The following is a 21,574-nucleotide window of genomic DNA, read 5'->3' as shown; positions in this document are numbered from 1 at the left end:
ATAGCTGTGAGAGTATATAAGGAGATTTCCACTCTGTTTTTCTTATGGAAATGGATGAATACTTACTCAGTTGCTAACTTTTATTGATATGACCCAAGTTGTTAGGGCACACTGGGGTCAGTGAACCTGGTACAGTTTTTCTGGTGAGAAATTTTGCAGTGCATATCAAAAGCCTTAAATATGTGCTTCTTATCTGACCCAGCGATTCCACATCTAAGGATTTACCTTAAAATAACTGATCAGGTTCTCAAGGTTGTATGTATCAGGTCAGTAACAGCATGAGGAATTCTGCGTGGAATGGGTTAGGGATGGAGTCTTGCTGAAAGTGGTCTTGAAGAGGCTCTTGCACGGAACTTTACATAAAATTAAGCCAACCTGATTGTTTATACCAAAGGAGAAAATAGAGTGGGTTCATCCCTCCCTCCCTCCCCATCCACCTTCCTGGATTTGCCACAATCCAAAGATGTTTATAACAGTGTTGTTTATCATAGTGAAAAATTGGGAACCACCTAAAATATTCACAGTAAGGAATCGATTAAAGTATGAGCCACCTATCCAGTCAAATAGAATGAGGGTATTAAAACAACGGTGGAAAGATGCGCATCATATCTTGTTAAATAAACATGCATGTTGCAACAGCAAGGATAAGATGATCCCATTTTGGTTAGAAAACAAACAACTGTTTAGGATGAGACTATCTGAATATGACTTAATATTATTTTAAACTGATATTAGGGAGACTTTTCAAAAAACCTTTGATCTGTTCTTTGTCTCTTTGAATCCTGAATTTTTCACAAACTGCCTTCTAAAAGGACCTCTTTCTTTAGGTCCTGGAAAGGGAAGGAGAGTCTTCCCCAGTCTTTGGCTAAAACTTCCCTAAAACATGCATTTTCCTATATCTTTCTGGATAATTGAAGATTCACACTCATCTCTTACCTCCTACTCTTTGGGTTTTTTTTAAGATTATATAAATATATCTTTTAAATTTATGTATTTATTAATTTTGGTTGCGATGGGTCTTCATTACTGCGCACGGGCTTTCTCTAGTTGTGGCGAACAGGGTCTACTGCTTCATTGCAGTGCGTGGGCTTCTCATTGTAGTGGCTTCTCTTGTTGCAGAGCACGGGCTCTAGGTGTGTGGGCTTCAGTAGTTGCAGCACATGGGTTCAGAAGTTGTGGCACACGAGCTTAGTTGCTCCGCGGCATGTGGGATCCTCCCAGACCAGGGCTCGAACCCGTGTCCCCTGCATTGGCAGGTGGATTCCCAACCTCTGCACCACCAGGGAAGTCCCTAACCTCCTACCCTTTGAATAAATATAAGTCTGCTAGGGCCCTGCCTGGGTTCTAGAGGAGAAAATGCTATCAGCAAGCCAAACCTGGCCCTCAAATGTCTTTTGTTTGGCTTCTACTGTTTAAAGAAAAAAGTCATCTGAACTATATTGCCAACATTAAAAACTAGATCTCATATAAAAATCTGGATTTTTAGTATTGCTTAGAAAAAAAAAATCAGTATATCTGGCAGCAGTGGGTCCCAGTGCTCATAACAGGGTATGGATCAGTTCCTGCTCTTTTTGGTTTGGTCAGGTGGCCTCTGTTTACCATAGTTCTTAGCACTCCCTGTTGTCTTCCCTCCACTCTGCTTGTGCTTCCTGCCTGGATTCTGTAGGCATTTGATTTTGTAACTCTTGTGTGCTAGGCTCTTTTAGCTCAGCTGAGTATCCTTAACCTCTATACCAGTAGTCTGGAAAAGTTAACAGATTTGCTTTATTGGCTTATATTCCTAGCATCTCTGGGTAAGTCAGTCAATGAATGAATGAAAACTTTTATGTACTTGTCGCGGTCAGTATATAATGTCTGAGGACATAAGGAGTTACAAGACATGCTTTATACTCTGGGGCAGCTTATTCTCTGTTTGTGGAGGATGGGTATATACACAAAATGGAGGCTAGCAATTGGTGCGAAATGCTAAGTGTCTAGAGTGTTTGGTTAGAGGGAGTGACAGTCGGCACTGTAGCTCTTTGGTGGCAGTGGGCAGGATGGTGGATGACGATCCCAGAAGATGAGATTGGTCAGGGAAAGTTCTAAGGAAGGAAGACCTTAGGTTGTATCTGAGGGTTGGTAGGATCTGGTGGGTCACAGACTTTATTGTGCACGTGAATTGTGTAGGAGAACTTTAGCTTTTCGTGCTCTACTCAGAGATTGTGATTCGAGAGGGCAGAAGTGGGACCAAGAATACTCATCTTTAATATGCACATCAGGGTGATTCTGATATACGTGGGTCACACTGAAAAAAGGGGAGAAGTTGGTAGGGTGAAATAGGTAGAAGTAGGGGTGTGAGTGGGGACTTCAGAGGCTATAAAATTTAGCTGATTGGAGGTTTGTATGCTGGGAGGTTTGTATGGCGGTGCCCTGGGAGATGATGAAGGGAGCAATGCTGGGAAGAAAGGGGTGCTCTGGAAACAACTTCTTTTCCTTTTTTTTCTCACAAGAAAGGATGACAGATAATTTATTATAAAGTTGGGGGGAGGTGGGAAGCCTCAGGAACCAGTTAATCTCAAAAAGAATAGTCTCTGATTTCTGCATTAAAAAAATTTATTTTTTAAATTGGAGTATAGTTGATTTACAATGTTGTGTTAGTTTCTGAGTACAGCAGGGTGAATCAGTTATATATATACATACATCCACTCTTTTTTAGATTCTATTCCCATATAGGTCATTACACAGTACTGAGTAGAGTTCCCTGTGCTATACAGTAGGTTCTTACTAGTTATCTGTTTTATATATAGTAGTGTGTGTATGTCAATCCCAATCTCCCAATGTATCCCTCCCCCATGATTTCTTCACTTTTTAATGGAATAGTTATATGTGGGACAGTACTGGGTTTGCTTTCTTTAAACTTAATAATTAATTTAATAGTTAATTAGCAGGCACTTGATCTGGTTCTGCTAGTTCAGGTACTTAATCAGTTAAATTGGATTAACAGTTTAACAATCTGCTCCATTACTGAGTAATTGCACACTATTTATAATTGAAAACAAAACAGATGTCTTAATTCCCACCACATTTTAGTGGGATAAACATAGAGCCAGGGGGTCAGGCTTTTTGCCCCAATATGTTGTATAGTGACTGGTGTATGATGGGTTGTCACTCAGTAAATACTTGCCAAATGTCCTTAGCTGAAATGTGTTTGATGTTTGTGGTTTTTCATTTCTGGGAAAAAAGAAGGGAATTTGATTAGGTTAGTAGTTTTCTACACCATCAAATTCCTTGGGGTGTCTCAGTGTCAGTTTCAGGAATGAGAGAGACCAAGAGGTCGGGGAGGGGAGGGCGCCCACTTTGACCTCAAACAACATCTTCTCTTTTGTTTTCCTATTTTTGTTTCTTTTTACGGGTTTTTTCTGCATACAGCCTTGTTCAAAAAACAAGAGACTTCCATTTCCAAGCACGCAGAATAATGACATCAACAGTAATAAGTTTAAAAGTCTCTGACGTATTGAAGAAATGATTTGATTCAATTCCACATATACTTACAAGCCACCGTGCACAGCTTTAATACCTAATTCTCATGACTCATTGAGCATAAATGAATCCTAACGTTCCTCTGATCTGCTTCAGTTTTTGAGCATTTCCTTGAATTTGTATGGGATCTTACTGGACACAATACCTGCAGACACTTCATAAATCTTAAGAGCGAAAAACAATTTGGTTGGTGGATAATTGAGTAGGGAAGGGGGGAGGGGAAGAGGCACTATAGCAGCCTCAACAAAAATATAGGAAGACAAGAAATTTAGGTTGTATTGGAGGCCAACCGTTGTAAACAAAATGGTGTGGAGAGAATATTGGGTGTGAGCATAGATGATGTGGTTTGAGAAAAGGATGAGCAGAGAGTTTGGGATGTTGGTGGGTCCTGAGTGCCTCTGTGAAGATCTCAAACGTTTTTGTCGGCAGACAACATAGTACATTTTGTACTTTTCTGGTAGGGGAGTGACTTGCATTAGCCTTTGTTTGTTTATTTAATGATTTATTGAGGGATAATTGATACATGTATTTAATGAGCATTATTTGACCACTTGGACATACTGCAAACACCTGTGATACCATCACCTTTGTCTTAGAATAATAATTAGTATATGAGAGTGAAGGAGGGATGGGGGATAAGAACTAGAAGCCGACTAATAGTAACCAGCCATTGTAAAAATATTTACAATGAAAGTGGAAAGAGAAAAAGCATAGAAGAGCTTTTGAAGAGGTAGATGTTAGGGTGATATTGAGAGATGAGCAAACATGACTCCAAGGTTTCTAGGCTTGTTGCTGAGAAAATCTGGGTCCATTAAAAATAAAAATAACAGTTACTGATCACTTAGCTTGTGCCAGACAGAACTCATTTAATCCTCGCAACAGCTGTACAAGGTGGATACCATTATGACGAGTGAGAAGAGTAAGGCACCGAGGTTAAGTAACTTGCCGGCGGTTATGGAAGAAACGTTAAGCCAGGACTCAGGTGCAGGCAGGCAGGCTCTAGGGTAAGGCTCATCAGCAGGAAGAGGAACTGTGCATATTTGCAGAAAAAGAATCCTTCGGTGGTTTTTCCACCTTGGGAGCTGAGAAGACAAAGTCTCGCCATGACATGAGGTATAGTTTCTGCTGCTGCGGCTGCCACTTTCTGCTTCACTACTAAGAATCACTGGCCATTACCTTTGCAATGTGCATGCCCTTCATATTTCCTTTCCTTTCCACCATAAAAAGCCCCCCAGTTTTGAGAATTTTTGAAATGTGGTCAACCTCTGGCTTAAAGCACAGGCTCAGCCTTCCTACGGCTTTATTTATTTTAAAAAAATATTTTATTTATTATTTATTAATTTAGGCTGCGCCAGGTCTTAGTTGCAGCATGCGGGATCTAGCTCCCCGAGCAGGGATCAAACCCAGGCGCCCTGCATTGGGAGCTCGGAGTCTTACCCACTGGACCACCAGGGAAGTCCCCCTTATGGCTTTAGCATCCGTGGGTCAGAAACAAAATCAGTAACTAACTTCAGTTAACCAGGAATTGAATATGAAATATTCAATAAATCTGATGAATGGTCATCTTGTTACTGACAGCAAGTTTGTGTGCCTGACACACAGTGAGGCCAAACAAACTGAAACATTGGTGCTTGGAACAGAAAAAGGTTTATTGCAGGGCCATGCAAGGGGACGGGTGGCTCTGTGCCCAAAAAACGTGAACTCCTCAAAGGGCTTCAGCAAAGCACTTTTTTTTTTTAACATCTCTGTTGGAGTATAATTGCTTTACAATGGTGTGTTAGTTTCTGCTGTATAACAAAGTGAATCAGCTATACATATACATATATCCCCATATCTCCTCCCTCTTGCATCTCTCTCCCTCCCACCCTCCCTATCCCACCCCTCTAGGTGGTCACAAAGCACCGAGCTGATCTCCCTGTGCTATGCGGCTACTTCCCACTAGCTAGCTATTTTACATTTCGTAGTGTATATATGACCATGCCACTCTCTCACTTTGTCTCAGCTTCCCTTTCCCCGTCCCCGTGTCCTCAACTCCATTCTCTAGTAGGTCTGCGTCTTTATTCCCATCCTAGGTTCTTCATGACCATTTTTTTTTTTAGATTCCATATATATGTGTTAGCATACGGTATTTGTCTTTCTCTTTCTGACTTACTTCACTCTGTATGACAGACTCTAGGTCCACCTCACTACAAATAGCTCAATTTCGTTTCTTTTTATGGCTGAGGTGAGTGAGAGGCTTGGTTAGTTGTTGCAGACTTCTTGGGGTCGGAATCCTTTGTTCTTGCAGCTGTCCACATAGGTCATGATGTTCTTGCCAACTTCCAGCAAGATAAAAATTATTCTCTGTTCTGCATCTTTTTATCTCTGTATGAATGGACTCTTAAAGATTAGAGCCCTGAGAATAGGCCATCCTGTATATTTCAGGCTATAGGCAACATTCTTTTACAAAAGGTGCAGAGTCAGCATGACTAAGCACAGGAAAAGGAACAGATCTAATAAGGAGTCAGATTTGTTCTTACAGTCTGAACTGATGTTTTATTTTTGGCTTCCAGAAGTTATGTCCAGAATAATAGATATGTGAAAAATATATAATATTCCTTGGAATGCTTAAGTGTTATTTTTTTTATAATGGATTGAGTCAGAAAGTTTAATAGGGAAACAGTACCCAATATATAAATATTCACATCATTCAATTTCCAGAGATGCGTCCTATGTAGAAAGACTATTAATACTGAACTAATCTTTTTTAAAATCATAATTTTATTAGTGGAATGGGGAATACGGATTTAACAACAACTTTCTGGAAATTCATTTTGTATAATTGAAGAACAGTTAACCTTTTTTGAGTGGTAGGGATGTGCAAATATTCTGTAATTAGTATTTATAAATATATATCCCCAGGTAAAGTTTTGGGTAATATCTTTTTAAAGGGTTCAATAATTAAATATCTGTAATGAGAAGCATTTGTCTCTGAAATAAATTAATTGCTAGATATTTTCATCATAAAAATGCTTAAACATGCAAAATAAGAAAACATCTGAAATTTTAATTTGGACTTCCAGTGGGGCTGGTTAAATAACCAAAAAAGCAACTATTGGAAAAAGCTTATTTACTGGAAAGGACCAAAGCTGCTTTTGATTCAGCTGCATCTTGTCATTATTTTGCCTGTTTTGTTGGGCGCCATACTTACTAGGAACTTGCTTGTGGGAACTTGCCAGTCTTTAGTTGAAATAATAAAGTGGGATACAGAGATAAAGAGATGTGCATCTGAAGAATATGGTTGAAGGGCTGGGGGCTTCACTGATTCACTGGTTAGAATGTAATTAGGTCCTTGAGCAGGGCAGTGCAACTAAATAGTCCAGGACGGCATAATTAGATGGGTGGCTGAATGGTGTAATTACATTCAGAAGAGGGGTGCTGTAATTAGATGTGAGGCGGAGGGGGGGTGTATTTAGATGCCTAGGTTGAGGATACAATTAACATATGGGCGAGAAATTAAATTATGTGTGTGGGTGAAGCATAATTATGTGTGGGAGTCCATGCGGATACATGGGTGAGGGTACATAGAAATGAATGGGTTAGATGCAATTAGATGTGTGAGCTCATGTTCTTATGGACAAAAACTTGATATTTTCATCAATAAGGGCGAGCATATGTTTTGACTTCATCACTAATGGCAACTGGCATAGAGTGACAGCCTTTCAGGCCTATCTAAAGGGTTGCAAATCAAAATCCCTGCTTTTCTGTTAGGACTTGAGACCCACATCTAACATTGACATTGATTCCTCTTCTTAATCATGGCACTTGGTGGTGTTCTAAGTACTGAAAGGTTTGGTAATTTTTCTAGCTTGAAAACTGCATGACAAGGAAGACTTACTCCTCCTTCCTATAAAAGAGAAGTCTGGAGGGAGTAGCAGAGCAAGACAAAGATTTTTCCTTTGAATTGTGAAGCGTGAAAATAGAATTGCCAACTCTTCCAGCTTAAAGTATCAGCATAAAGTTACATGTGTAACAAAACCAGCAAAACTTAGCTTGACAGACTCACTTTTTTTTTAGTTTATGAAACCATGTTTATTCAGCAATATTTATGGCATTTCTCCCCTTCCTCCCAAGTATAAAATTAGGAAGGCGAGGAATGTAGTTTATGGGTACAGTGGAAACAGAATGATAGAAAGGAGCTAGAGGAAGAAGAATCTAGAACAAGTTAGGTCCAAAAATCACCCAGTGCATCTGAGAAACATATTGAATTAGTGAAGTATGGTGAGAGTTGTAATAATCTGATATGTCCTGTATTAAATTTAAAACAATGGAGTCTTTTGTTACCATCTTCAAAAGCAGGAGAGCATTTTAAAATACAAATTCACTGCTTACAGAAATTCTTGATCTTAAAGTTATTTAATTGGCCACTCGTCTGCTTAATCTGATTCAGTCTGTTACTCAGTTCTCCTAATGCTGGACACCTTAGAACCTCCTCTCATCTGTTTGGGGCTTAGGTTGTATCTGGTGGAGCTTCACCGTGGATAGAATCCAAGTGGGTCGCTTCCAGGATTTCAAACTTTTTGGCTTCCTGGTGCTCCCAAGAAACCTAGATTTAAGGTGAGTTATTTTTATTACCTGGATGTAGGGACATTACCGCCTTCTCCCTCATCTCCAGTTTTGTCCTACAGTGATTCTGCAGAACATTTTTTGTTCTTTGGTTCTGATGCTAAGTTTTTACATTGTTAGACATGCCTAAAAGATACCCTCTCTCTCCAAGAATATTGGAACTTCGTTTTTTCAGGCAAGGCTTTATTGGGGCCCCTGCTGCAGCAGGGTGGGGAGTGAGAACAAACAACAGGTTCCCTTGCTTGCTTGCTTCCCCAAGGCGGGGCGAGCTTGTTCCTTACATGGGGTGAGGGTAGGGGTGTGTCCAGGCGTTGGGCCGGAGTGGTGGCTTCGGTGGTCTGCCCACCCCCTTGTGGTGTTTTGTTCAGGGCGCATGCGCACTACTCTGCTTTTGCTCCAGGCTCTTCAGGAGTGGCAGTTGCGTTTTTTGGTCTCTTTTTTGTCCATAATTTTGCCCCAACTGGGCGTGTACACAGTTATTTTTAGTCCCATACAGTTTCTTTGTATTTTGTTGCTGGAGGAGAGGTGTGTCCAGGTACAAGCTCTGCAGCACTGCAGCAAAGGGTCCCAGGTCCCAGCCTGTTTCATTCCCCCCTGAGAGACTCTACACCCTCATTCTTTTTTTTTTTTTTTTTTTTTTTGCGGTACGTGGGCCCCCCACTGCTGTGGCCTCTCCCGTTGTGGAGCACAGGCTCCAGACGCGCAGGTTTAGCGGCCATGACTCACCGGCCCAGCTGCTCCGCGGCATGTGGGATCCTCCCGGACCGGGGCACGAACCCGTGTCCCCTGCATCGGCAGGCGGACTCTCAACCACTGCGCCACCAGGCAAGCCCTACACCCTTATTCTTAAGGGGTAAAGGGCCGAAAGTCTCTTCTTCTGAAACGTCCTCCTGCTGGACAGGGGCCGCAGACCCTAGCCAGAGGTGTAGCACTCCCTTGCTGACTTATGCACTTCTAATTTGTGATCAGAGGTGCTGTTACTAAAATGTTGTGTATTCCTGTGAAAATAGTTACCACAACTTTGTTTAATCCAGTTCTTTATTTACTAAATGGTTCGCACGTTTCTTTTTTCCCCACACCTGTCCTTCCTCCCTCCCTGCAAGGCCAGCCCAAACTCTAAGAATTAGAGATTGACGGTGGTTAACTCAGTCGCTCATAGAGGTAGTGTAACTATCATTGAGGACATCTAGTTATGTCTATGTGATGGAAGATGAGTAGGTGATCAAGGTCACTGGGTCTTACTACTTTGTTGTCTTGTGTGGATTGCCCATGAAAAGGAAAAGGAAGTGAGGTGTTTGGCTTTGGAAATGACTTGGTAAATAGGTCTTTATTCACTTAATTATGAGAGCCATTCTGGGACGCTTTGGAGCTATTTACATAAGACAGAAAGAACAGGGTTTAAGTTCTTCAGTTTTTAATAGCCTTCTTCAAGGCATATTCTCAGCCAGGAATATTTTCACAGTTGGCATTTGTAGTTTGTTTCTGAAAAAGTCTTCCAACCTGTAACAAGTCTTTTCACTTTCATTCGTTCCATAAAACATCAAAGACTCTAATTTTTGTCTTTTTTTCCTCAATCTTCCTAAGATGATCTATTAGGCCGAAATCTCAACTACCTTTCTTATGCCTAAAAACTTCAGATCTCAGGTCCCAGTGTCAGTTCCTCAGAGAGATTTTTCCTAACCTTATAGCATTCTGTACTTTCCTATTTGTTAAACTCTGTTTTTCCTGCTTCCGGGAGCAGAGTATCTGTCTATTTTGTTCCCCAGTACATTTCCAGCATCCACAGCAGCTCCTGGCGCATATCAGGGCTCAACAAATAATTGTTGAATGAAAAGGGAAGTCAGGCATCAGGGCTATTTAAGAAGAGGCACAGGCAGTGCAGGCTGTGGACCATAATAAGGGTAAGGGTGTCTCAGAAGCAAGATTCTGAATGGCTTCGTTAATCGGCTCATGTTTAGAGAGTGGTGGGTCTCATGTTTGTTCTTGAAGTTTGGAGATTATATATCCATTATGGCAGAAGACCTAAATAGACATTTCTCCAGAGAAGACATACAGATGGCCAAGAGGCACATGAAAAGATGTTCAACATCGCTAATTACAGTAAGTCCCCTATGAACGAGTTCCATTCTGAGAGCTCATTCGTAAGTCCAATTTGTTCGTAAGTCCAATAAAGTTAGCCTAGGTACCCAACTAACACAATCGGCTAAGTAGTACTCTACTATAATAGGTTCATAATACTTTTCACACAAGTAATACATAAAAAACAAACACGAAAAATAAAACATTTTTAATCTTACAGTACCGTACCTTGAAAAGTACAGTAGTACAGAACAGTAGCTGGTATACAGGCTGGCATCGAGTGAACAGGCAAGAAGCGTTACTGACTGGAGGAGCGAGAGGACATGGGAGATGGTAGAGCTGAAGGATCATCAGCAACAGGAGATGGAGGGCAGGCTGCAATTTCACTCACGCCTGACGTTCATGACACAGGGTCTGGTTCCTTGCTGGATTCAATTCTATCTACCCTCTTGAAAAAACGATCTAGTGATGTCTGGGTAGTAGCTGTTTTTTTCTCGTCATAGATGACACGGTAGCACTGGATTGCATTCTGAACGGCTGCTGCAACCTTCGTGTACCATTCTATGTTCCAGTCCTGTGCTTCAAATACTAACAGTGCCTCCTCAAATAAAGAAAATCCCCTTGCCATTTCCTGCATCGTGAATCTCTTCGGTTCTTCAGTTACTTCTTCTTCCTCTTGTCACTCTACCCTCTCAATTATTGTCACTTCTGTTTCCATCGTTATCTCTTGGTGCTTCTTAGCAGCACTAGCTACATCACCGCTGCTTTTACGCCTGCTGCCAGACATCCTGGGCTTGAAATAAAGGTACTGTACTACTGTGCTCTATACAGTACAATACAGTAAAGTACACAAAAGCACAACCACTCGTAAAGGATGCACGTACGTGACAATGTACACCAGACACGTGAACTAACTTATGTGATTGGACGTGCGAACGCATGTTCGCATCTTTGAAAGTTCACAATTTGAAGGTTCGTATGTAGGGGACTTACTGTATTAGAGAAAGGCAAATCAAAACTACAGTGAAGTATCACCTCTCACCAGTCAGAATGGCCATCATAAAAAAGTCTACAAATAACAAATGCTGGAGAGGGTGTGGAGAAAAGGGAACCCTCCTACACTGTTGGTGGGAATGTAAATTGGTGCAGCCACTATGGAAAACAGTATGGACGTTCCTCAAAAAACTAAAAATAGAGTTGCCATATGATCCAGCAATCCCACTCTTGGGCATATATCTGGACAAAACTTAAAAAAGATACATGCAGCCCTATATTCACAGCAGCACTATTCACAATAGCCAAGATGTGGAAACAACCTAAATGTCCATTAACAGTTGAATAGGTAAAGAAGATGTGGTGTATATATAGAATGGAATACCGCTCAGCCATAAAAAAGAATGAAATAATGCCATTTGCAGCAACATGGATGGACCTAGAGAATTATCATACTGAGAGAAGTAAGTCAGACAAAGACACATACATGATATCACTTTATGTGGAATCTAAAATATGACACAAATGAACTTATCTACAAAACAGAAACAGACTCATGGGCATCATCAGAAAATCTACAAACAACAAGTGCTGGAGAGGGTGTGGAGAAAAGGGAACCCTCTGACACTACTGGTGGGAATATAAATTGATACAGCCACTATGGAGAACAGTATGGAGGTTCCTTAAAAAACTAAAAATAGAATTACCATATGACCCAGCTGTCCCACTACTGGGCATATACCCCGAGAAAACCATAATTCAAAAAGACACATGCACCCCAATGTTCATTGCAGCACTGTTTATAATAGCCAGGTGATGGAAGCAACCTAAATGCCCATCGACAGATGAATGGATAAAGAAGTTGTGGTACATATATACAATAGAATATTACTCAGCCATAAGAAGGAACGAAATTGGGTCATTTGTAGAGACGTGGATGGTCCTAGACTCTGTCATACAGAGTGAAGTAAGTCAGAAAGAGAAAAACAAATATCGTATATTAACACATATATGTGGAATCTAGAAAAATGGTAGAGATGAACGGTTTGCAGGGAAGAAATAGAGACACAGATGTAGAGAACAAACGTATGGACACCAAGGGGGGAAAGCCGGGTGGGGGGGTGGTGGTGTGATGAATTGGGAGATTGGGATTGTCATACATACACTAATATGTATAAAATGGATAACTAATAAGAGCCTCCTTACAAAAAAAATAAAATAAAATTCAAAACAAAAGCAGAAACAGACTCACAGACATAGAGAACAGACTTGCGGTTGCCAAGGGGGAAGGGGGTGGGGAAAGGGTGGATTGGGAGTTTGGGATTAGCAGATGCAAACTATTATATACAGAATGAATAAAGAACAAAGCCCTACTGTATAGCATAGGGAACTATATTCAGTATCCCATGGTAAACCACAATGGAAAAGAATATAAAAAAAGAATGTATATATGTGTATAACTGAATCACTTTGCTGTACAGCAGAAATTAACACAATATTGTAAATCAACTCTATGTCAATAAATTTTAAAAATAAATAAACGAATAATATATCCATTATAACATTAAGAAAATACCTTTAGGTCAGACACTGCTTAAGATAGATTGGATGCTCAATAGAAATCTGCAAATTAAATAATTATTGAACAAATTGTTGATTATCTGATCTGTTCTTAGTTTGCATATAGAACAGTGAGCAAAAAAGATATGATACGTGGATTGATTCATATAAAAATGTGCATTTAAAAATGCATTGATTGATCAGAGTAGTAGATATACCCTCTAAGGGCCAATGATTAGAAAATATTCTGTTCAAAATCTATGTAAACCTTTGAAATTGCAAGTATCTCACACAAAGGTAAACTGTATGTAATAGTAGTGCTTTAGCAATGTAATGATAATTTATCCCCAGATAATTTAATTCTTTTAGTATTTAATAATGTACTAGTCTCATATATTTATATGGGACTTCAGAGCTTTCTGATAATGTTCAACACAGCTGATTTTAATTCTCATAATCATACTGGGAGACAGATGGGATAGTTATTATCATGCCTGACTTCCAGTGAGGCACTGAGAGTTTGCAGGGCCTGGTAAACCATAATCTGAATCCAGATGGTTAATATAATAGAGTCATTAAGAAGATGGCCATTAATAGATGGAACAATGATAGGTGAAAAAACCTGGACGATGATTTATAAGGTGAACTGGTGGTCAAGCAATATTTTGAGACCATGGCTGTAGTCAATCTGCCTAATCCAGCCTTTCATTTAGACTAGTATTTTTTAAGGTTAACAGGAAGAGTGTTATAGTATAGTACTATATTCTAAGACCCAGCAGATATTTTCTTACATGGGTGCAAGGAGATACCTTTGAAAAGAAAGGATGCAGTTAGTGCCTTAATAAAAATACTCCTTGACAGAATCATAATATTTCTGTGGAAATGAATGACCAAAATTCTTTCTATGTAATATACACCAAAAGGAGGACGCCTTGTTCACAGATCATTCTGGTAAGCATCGACCATTGCCAAATTAAAATATTTTGTGCCTAGAATAGAATAATGATAGTATTATCTCAATTAGTTAAAAAAATTCCGCAGTATTTTCTCAATTAAGTTTCTTCTCTGTAAAACTTTGGTCAGCTCCTTTGTTCACTGGCATATTACCAATGCCCAGAAGAATGCACCCAGATACCAGAGAAACAGTTATTGAAATGAAGTTGCTTGTGTGAGGGCTAGCATTGACCAAATGAAGAGGAAATAAGCAAATATTACCAGCACAGAGTCAGAAATGGCTTCCTCCTCAACTGGGCTTTTGTTCAAAGGCTTAAAAAAGTGTAACGGTGTGTGTGTGTGTGTGTGTGTGTGTGTGTGTGTGTATAAAACATATATACACATATGTTGTATATGACATATGTATATATAATGTAAGAACAGGTAAATACCATATAAAGTAGGTAAATTTTCTGCTAATAAAATTATTCCAGTTGTTAAGATAGAGTGTGATAAATCACTATCTTACCATGTTTCTCCCAGACGCATGGAATCTAAGGATTTTGTGGCTTGAGCAAATCAGTGGACTCTGCTAGAAGGAGGAAAGAGATGAAAGAAGAGGGGAAGGATAATGGGAGGACCACCATGCTAGTGGCTCAGTGAGATGCTCTATGTACATCATCTCATATAATCTCATATAGTCCTGGGCAGCATTATCCCTCTTTAGAGACAGGAAGCGGAACGCCCACGGGTCCCACAATCTGGAAGTTAGGAGGTAGTATTTGTACCCAGGTTTATGCTGCTACTGCTGCTGCCACTTCCCAGCTCTGCTTGTTCTGTGCCCAGATTCTTGCTTGGAAAACTGGTATTGTCAGTCGATGTGGTCCAGGGACTTTCCTTTAACAACAATGAGCGGGGGTTAAGCTGGCTTTTACAAATAGAACTAAATATTAGTAGAGCATGAGTGAGCCCACACTTCTGACATAAACTGTATACAGATAGTCGTATAACTCACTGAACTCAGATCAGGCTTCCATCCTCACTCCTGAAGCAGGTCTGTCCTGAGGAAGGTTACCAGTGACCTCCATGTTGCAAAATCCCGTGGCAATTTTCCGCACTTATCTTACACAATCTATCAATAGCGTTTGCTGCAATTTTTCACCATCCTTCTTGAGTATCTTGAGATATTTTTTTTTTAAACTTTGCTTGCAAGATACTCTACTTTCCTGTTTTTCTCTCCCATTCCATTGGCCACTCCTTCTCTCTCCTTTACCGATTTCTCATCAGTCTCCTGACTTCTTGTTGAAGCCTCCCAGAATTCAGTTCTTAGACCTCCTCTCTTTCCTGTCTGCACTCATTCACCAGCTAGTCCCCTGGTTTTAAATACCTCCTATATGCTGATCACCTCCATCATTCTGTCTCCAGGAGAGACCAGTTCCCTGACTGTATTCTCATATATTCAGCTGCCTGCTTGACATTGCCACTTAAATGTCTAATGGGGATCTCACACTTGACATATTTAAAATTGATTATCCCCCCCAAATTATCCCCCCCCCCACCAAAACCTGCTTCTCTGTCATCTTCCATGTCTCAGTAAATGGCAAGTCCGTCTTCACAGTTGTCCAAGCCCCAGACTTTGGCATCGTTCTTGATTCCTCTCTTTTTCTCTTATCCTATTTCCATTGCATCAGCAAATCCGGTCAGCTCTTCCTCCAAAACATCTCCAGAATCTGATTACTTCTGACCACCCCCACTGCTCTCACTCTAGCCCAGGCCACCAAAATCTCTAGTCTGCTGTTTCAGGAGACTGGTCTCTTTCTTTCTGTGCATGACATCTTACAGCCTATTCACACAGCAGCAGAGTGATTGTTCCAAAACATGTTATAGCATCGCTCCTTTGCTCACCCTACTCCTACCTAATCTCCCCTCCTCCTCTGTCCCTTGCTTACTCATCTCCAGACACACTGGGCTCTTTCCTCTTCATTTCACACCCCAGGAGTGTCCCCTCCCGGTGGTTCCCACAGGTACCTGTAAGGTTCACTACCCCCTGTCCTTCAGGGATTTGCTTCCATGTCTCCTGACCACCCTATTTCAATGGCAAGTCCTCTTCAAAAGTATTTCCTCATCTTCTCATGCCAATGATTTTCTTTCTCTCCACAGCCCATGTCACCATCTGATACTCTGTTTATTTACTCATTTGTCTTATTTATCATCCATTTCCCCGCTAGGATGTAAGCTCCTTGTGAACAGGGATTATTATGTCCCTGTCACCCAGGACAGTGCCTGGGACATAGTAGGTGTTTAATAAATACTCGTGGAATAAAAGAACAGTTAATTTGAGCATAAAGACTTAAATCTACATCTAAAAAATTACAGATCTAGCCCATGTGTTTGTTGATTTCAAAACTGCCTCCCAGGAGTGACTGAGAAAAATGCCACGTGTCATCCTGGGTTATCCTGGGCGTGTTGGGATGCTGGCCTTTGCCTGACACTCCTCTCTCTATCCTGATCTAGAGGTCACTGGACAGTCTCTGCTGTAGTGTTACGAAGGGAAGTCTTTCCCATCTGCAAATGCTTAGACGCTACAGTTTCAGTACTGTATCTTCATCAGCTATATTGTCATAGCTCTGGCTAGTCCTTTTACAAAATAGAAATCAAGGAAGTGCGATTCCCTTCTTGTGCTACAGTGAGTGCCCCTCACCTACCAGTGATCACTCACACCCCTGGAATTTCATTTTTCTGCTTTAATTAATTAATGTGCACATATTCGGGTATTCATTTATTCTTTTGGTGTAATCCATATTATGCCCTTCAGATTCATCAAGGATGGCTGACTTAATATCGGCGTGGTTATTGTATGTCCCAGTTATGCAGATGTAAGGTGTTCCCCCAGAGAACACCAACCGCTGTGCTCGGTTTCAGCAAGCAGGAAATGCTGTGTCTGGTGGTTCCTGCTGACCCAGCTAAAAGAGACCGAATGTCGCATTTCACTTCCAGGGGCTAGTGCTGGGTTTTGATATTCCCTGGTACTATAAATAGCACCCCAGGGAATGTTCAGGTACACGGAACATTTTCTTTGCAGTCCAGTTCAATGTCTGCAGAAAGTCATATGCTGTCTGGATGGACACACGTCACTTGTCCCTTAGTGCCTCCTAAGTTCTAGACAGACCCGCCCAGAGTGTTCATGTGCTCATAAACACAGCGTTTGCTCTCAGCGTACTTCTGTGCCTCTGTTTATGCTGCTCCCTCTGCCTGGCAAAATCTTACTCATCCTTAAAGATTCATCTCGAGTAAGAAAGCGTTCCCTGAATCAGCTTGACAGACGTGTCTTCTTGCCCCTCTCTGGATTCTCCACAGCATGTGAAACATACCTCTTCTACAACAAGTTCAGCATTACAGTAGGGTCTGTTACGTAAGTTTCTGTGTTCACACTCTCCTCACATCCCAAACTGTGAATTCTGAGACCTGTGGTTTCTCTGTCTTCTGTTTATCCCCAAAAATTAGCATAGGAAGCACCAGCAACGTTGAGTGAATGACTGATTGTATGAATGAATGAAATTGCATCCAAACAGGGGAATAGAATTCATTTGAGTTTGTTCCCAGCTTAATGCCTTTAAAAAGAATCCTAAGAATGTTTAGTGGGGATTTTTCCATTTTCTTTAGCCGTCACTCCCCACTGTGTGCACGGCCAGTTTGATACCAAAAAATGTTATATTGAAATACACTTCAGGGAGCTAAAAAAACCCCGTTTATTTCAAAGGAATAGGCTTGTTTGTTCCTTGCAAACTTCCTGGCATCTTTCTTTCTACATGCGCTTTTCCCTCTGCCCCGTCTTCAGCCAAATTCTCTGGCCGGGTCTGCTGTAAACAATGATTTTGTGAGTGGTTGTGTGTTCTCTGCAGTGAAAACCCGCCTTGTTTTCTGTTGCTAGGCAACCCCATTCCAGCTGCCCTTGAAGAAATGCGCGGTGGTGGGAAATGGTGGGATTCTGAAGAAGAGTGACTGTGGCCGTCAAATAGATGAAGCAAATTTTGTCATGCGGTAAGAGAGCTCCCACAGCGCGGCTTCTGCCTCCTCTCTTCTCCCCCACCCCTCCTGCCAGCCCCGGGGCCTTTGGAAACCAGTCACTGGTGATTAATCAGAGGTAGCTGCTCTTCAGCCGTCCCTTCAAGTTCACATAGAAGTGAGTTGAGGAGATAGGCCAGGGGAGCCAGGGAACGGGCCCCAAGAAAGTGCAAAGCTGGGAGAGCTTCAGAGGTCGTGGGGAGACCCCCAGAGTGGAAACACTCATTCAATTTTATTTTACTTTATTTTATTTTATTTTTTATTTATTTTTTTGCGGTACGCGGGCTTCTCACTGTTGTGGCCTCTCCCGTTGCGGAGCACAGGCTCCGGACGCGCAGGCTCAGCGGCCATGGCTCACGGGCCCAGCCGCTCCGCGGCATGCGGGATCCTCCCGGACCGGGGCACGAACCCGTGTCCCCTGCATCGGCAGGCGGACTCCCAACCACTGCGCCACCAGGAAAGCCCCACTCATTCAGTTTTAGACGATACAGTTGGATGACTCCAACTTTAAGACTTGTTCTTAAGACAAACTCTCTATGAATAAACATTTTCATTAATTCATTTCATTCTACACACTCTGCTGCTTTGTTTTTCACAAAAGCATTTGGAAGTAGTGAGTAGGATTTGAAGAGGGGTTGGATCTGGGCAGCACTAAGAAAACTGGGAGGAAGGAGGGGGATTACATTTCGAGCGAAGAGGAAGCTTGGTAAGGAGACTGAGCAGAGTGGTGACGTGATCCTGCAGGGGTGTGTAAAGGAGCTGCTAGGACACATCCAGCCAAGAGTAGAGACCATGACACTGAAATGGCACCAACATGCACCCTTGGGTAATTTTGACCAGCAGGGAAGATAGTGAGTGATTGGATAGTCACAGGCTTGGGATTGTCTGGTGGAGAGGAGAGAAGGGTGGGAAGGGACAGCATGGAGGGTCCTGGCTAGAGAGAGTGTGAAGTGACACACTTTGAAGTCTCGGCTGGATGGGAAGTGGGCCCTGAGAGGTGTGAAGGAGAAAGGAAGGGGGCCAGTGGGACCAAATGATGGGGTTCTTCAGAGCTGGAGGGGGCGGTGGCGGGAAAGATGAGAGAAGGTGGGAAAAAGAGAGCTAATGTCAAAGAATGTCCCACTGGAGAATGTGACTTCACCTTCTCTGGGGGATGAGCAGACGTGTTGTAGAAAAAAAGGACATTTGTTACTGAAGAGGTGTAGGAACCTGGAGGCTGTTCTGGGGAGGGTCTTTCAGGTGCGCCCCGAAGTCTCAGTGAAGTGGAAATGACTATGAACCAGGGGCCAAAACGCTCTGGGGCCAGGAAGGCTGAGGTCTCCAGCAACAAAGAGGGCAGAAAGCTGAAGGGGGGTGGCGGTTGTGGACGCGCAGGCTCAGCGGCCATGGCTCACGGGCCCAGCCACTCAGCGGCATGTGGGATCTTCCCGGACCGGGGCATGAACCCGTGTCCCCTGCATCGGCAGGCGGACTCCCAACCACTGCGCCACCAGGGAAGCCCCCTGTGTTCATTTTTAAGGATAAATAGATAATGATCTAGAAGTAGCAAAAGTTAGCTGAGAGAACACTGAACCACCTCTGGGCTCTGAGCTAAGTGGAGTAGGGGAGAGTAAAGCCTGTCTGAGAGTGTTTCAAGGAAGCTGTGTACTCAGGGGAGGGTCAAGTTCCCTCTCAGAGAGCAAGGGTTGGGCTCCTTGAAAGACTTTATCTCACTGGTGAAGCCTGCTGCAGAGTGGGAGTGGGGTCCTTTTCTATCTCTCTTTCCCTTATGGAGTTGCCCTGCCCTAGTTTTTCCAGTGTAAGACTCTGTTTTCCTCTCCATTGCCATTCTTATTTTTTGTGATATATACAAACCATAGAAACATGGAGACAATAAAAATGTAGTTCTCTTAATTCAAGTCGACGTCAGTTTGGTGAGCACCTACTTTGTATCCGGTCTTCACTGGGGTTGGGAATGGTATGTTGAACAATTCCCCTCATGGACTTAAAACCTGGAGATGTGCCAGTGCTGTGACTGGGGTGATTCAGAAGCAGATGATGAGTGAGTGGGGACCTTCTGAGGGCAAGTGGCATCTGGGCAGAGCCCTCTCTCTATTCCATTCTGGACACAGGCCACCCTGTCCAAGCTCTAATGTAGGAAGGACACCAAGTGCTGCCACAGGGTTGTGAGCCATGGGGAGAGTGCGGTGAGATGGGATTTAAGCTGTAGAAGTGGGGACAGTTACCTGAAGAGCAGAGGTACCCCCGCTAATACATTGGTGTTAGGTGGAGGCTGAAGGGCCAGCAAAGAAAACAGGGAGGTTGGAGGACCAGCCCTTGCTGCAGACTCACTGTGTGACCCACAGTGCACCATTGTACCTTTGCTGCAGCTCAGCTTTCTAATCTATGTGAGGAGGTGGCTGCAGACAATACCACAAGCCTTTCCATTGTAGAAACTCTGATTCTGTGATGATGTGACTATCACACCACTGTCACACATTCACGTAGTCTAGTTTAAATTTTCATATTGCTCTCGAGTATAAGCTGATTTGCTTTTTCCAGAAACTATGTAAGGAAGAAAGAGTGGAAATGTTATACTCACAGACTCAGGAAAGTTAAGTGATTCCAAGAGGTCTGAGTGCAATGTGGAAGGAGGCATTAGTACAATAAATGTATTTTTTTAGTATTCCTGAGTGGGTGTGTGTTTGTCACTACATTTAGGAAGATGGATATTTTAAACTTAATGTGCACGAGATCAGGCCTAAGCATCTTTGGGGGTTACCTATATTATTTATTACAAATAAGCAAGACTACATTTGTGTTGTATACGATCAATACTGATATATTCAAGTTCAGAATTAATGAGTACTTGTGATTAGGGTGCACAGCACAGGATTAAACAGATGTTCATGGAATGATGAGGGAGGTGAGGACTGAAAAAAATTCAAAGAAGGTCGCATCAAAACTAGATGTGCATGTGCCTTTGATTCAGTTTCAAGAATGGCGCCATTATCATAACACCTTTGAATTTTTAAAAAGCCTTATTAAGGGTTTACAATGTGGGAGTAATTAAATGTTGATAAATTGTTTATAAAGTATTCTTATTTGACCATTTATATATCTATTTATGCACGGTTGCTTAATACACATTTTGGGGGCACCCTGAGGAAATGGAGGTAATATCATATGTTCAAAATTAAACATTTAGTGAGTAAATGTGATTGGAAAGCACATAGTATGTTCCTGGACTATAGGGTCCATGGACAGTTACATTGAAAGATGAGATCCCAAAACAGCCTTACCTGTACACAGTGGTATACCCAGTTACAGTTCAAGATGTTTTCCAGAATTAGGATATAACAATGGCATAATTTCCTTTGCTTGGACATTTTCAACTACGTCTTCTAATGCTAGAAGTCAACTCCCCGTTTTTCAAAGTAAACATTTGCTCTGTAACCAAAAGCAATACTTTAAAAAATAAAATTGTTGAATAAAATGTATCTGGGAGTTGTGCAAGACAGAGATAACTGTGTTCTGGAGAGGAACTGGGTGGGTCAGGAATATGAGCGAGGACAACATAATTTTGGTGCCTTTGAATTATTCTCAATTATATGTGTTTCACATATTTAAGTGGACATACAACTTAAAAAGGAAGTTTAGAATTTATTCTATTTAAAGATTCCTCTCCAGACCCACATCACCCACCCACCTCCACTCCCCACTTCAAAGAATATTCATTCCTCATCAATTCTGTGATCGTATCTTCTAGGATCACGAGTATAGTTATTAAGACACTTCAGCCATTAATATCCGTTCATTGAACCAACAAGCGTTAATGCAG

General features: G+C 41.8%; 1 protein-coding gene across 4 annotated transcripts in view; it reads left to right on the top strand.

Annotated features, from left to right (window-relative positions):
- ST8SIA1 (ST8 alpha-N-acetyl-neuraminide alpha-2,8-sialyltransferase 1) overlaps positions 1 to 21,574 on the top strand; it is a 155,748-nt gene that overhangs the window by 71,415 nt on the left and 62,759 nt on the right. For all 4 annotated transcript variants that reach the window (XM_004270924.3, XM_049694229.1, XM_033430251.2 and 1 more), the window contains exon 3: positions 17,621 to 17,730. In XM_004270924.3, coding sequence (XP_004270972.1) covers positions 17,621 to 17,730 — 110 coding nt within the window. The remainder of the gene's footprint in view (positions 1 to 17,620; positions 17,731 to 21,574) is intronic.

This window comes from Orcinus orca, chromosome 11 (assembly GCF_937001465.1).
Source record: "Orcinus orca chromosome 11, mOrcOrc1.1, whole genome shotgun sequence".
NCBI classification, from domain to species: domain Eukaryota; kingdom Metazoa; phylum Chordata; class Mammalia; order Artiodactyla; family Delphinidae; genus Orcinus; species Orcinus orca.
Note: the sequence above shows the minus strand (reverse complement) of the source record. Positions and strands in the feature narration are given on the sequence as shown.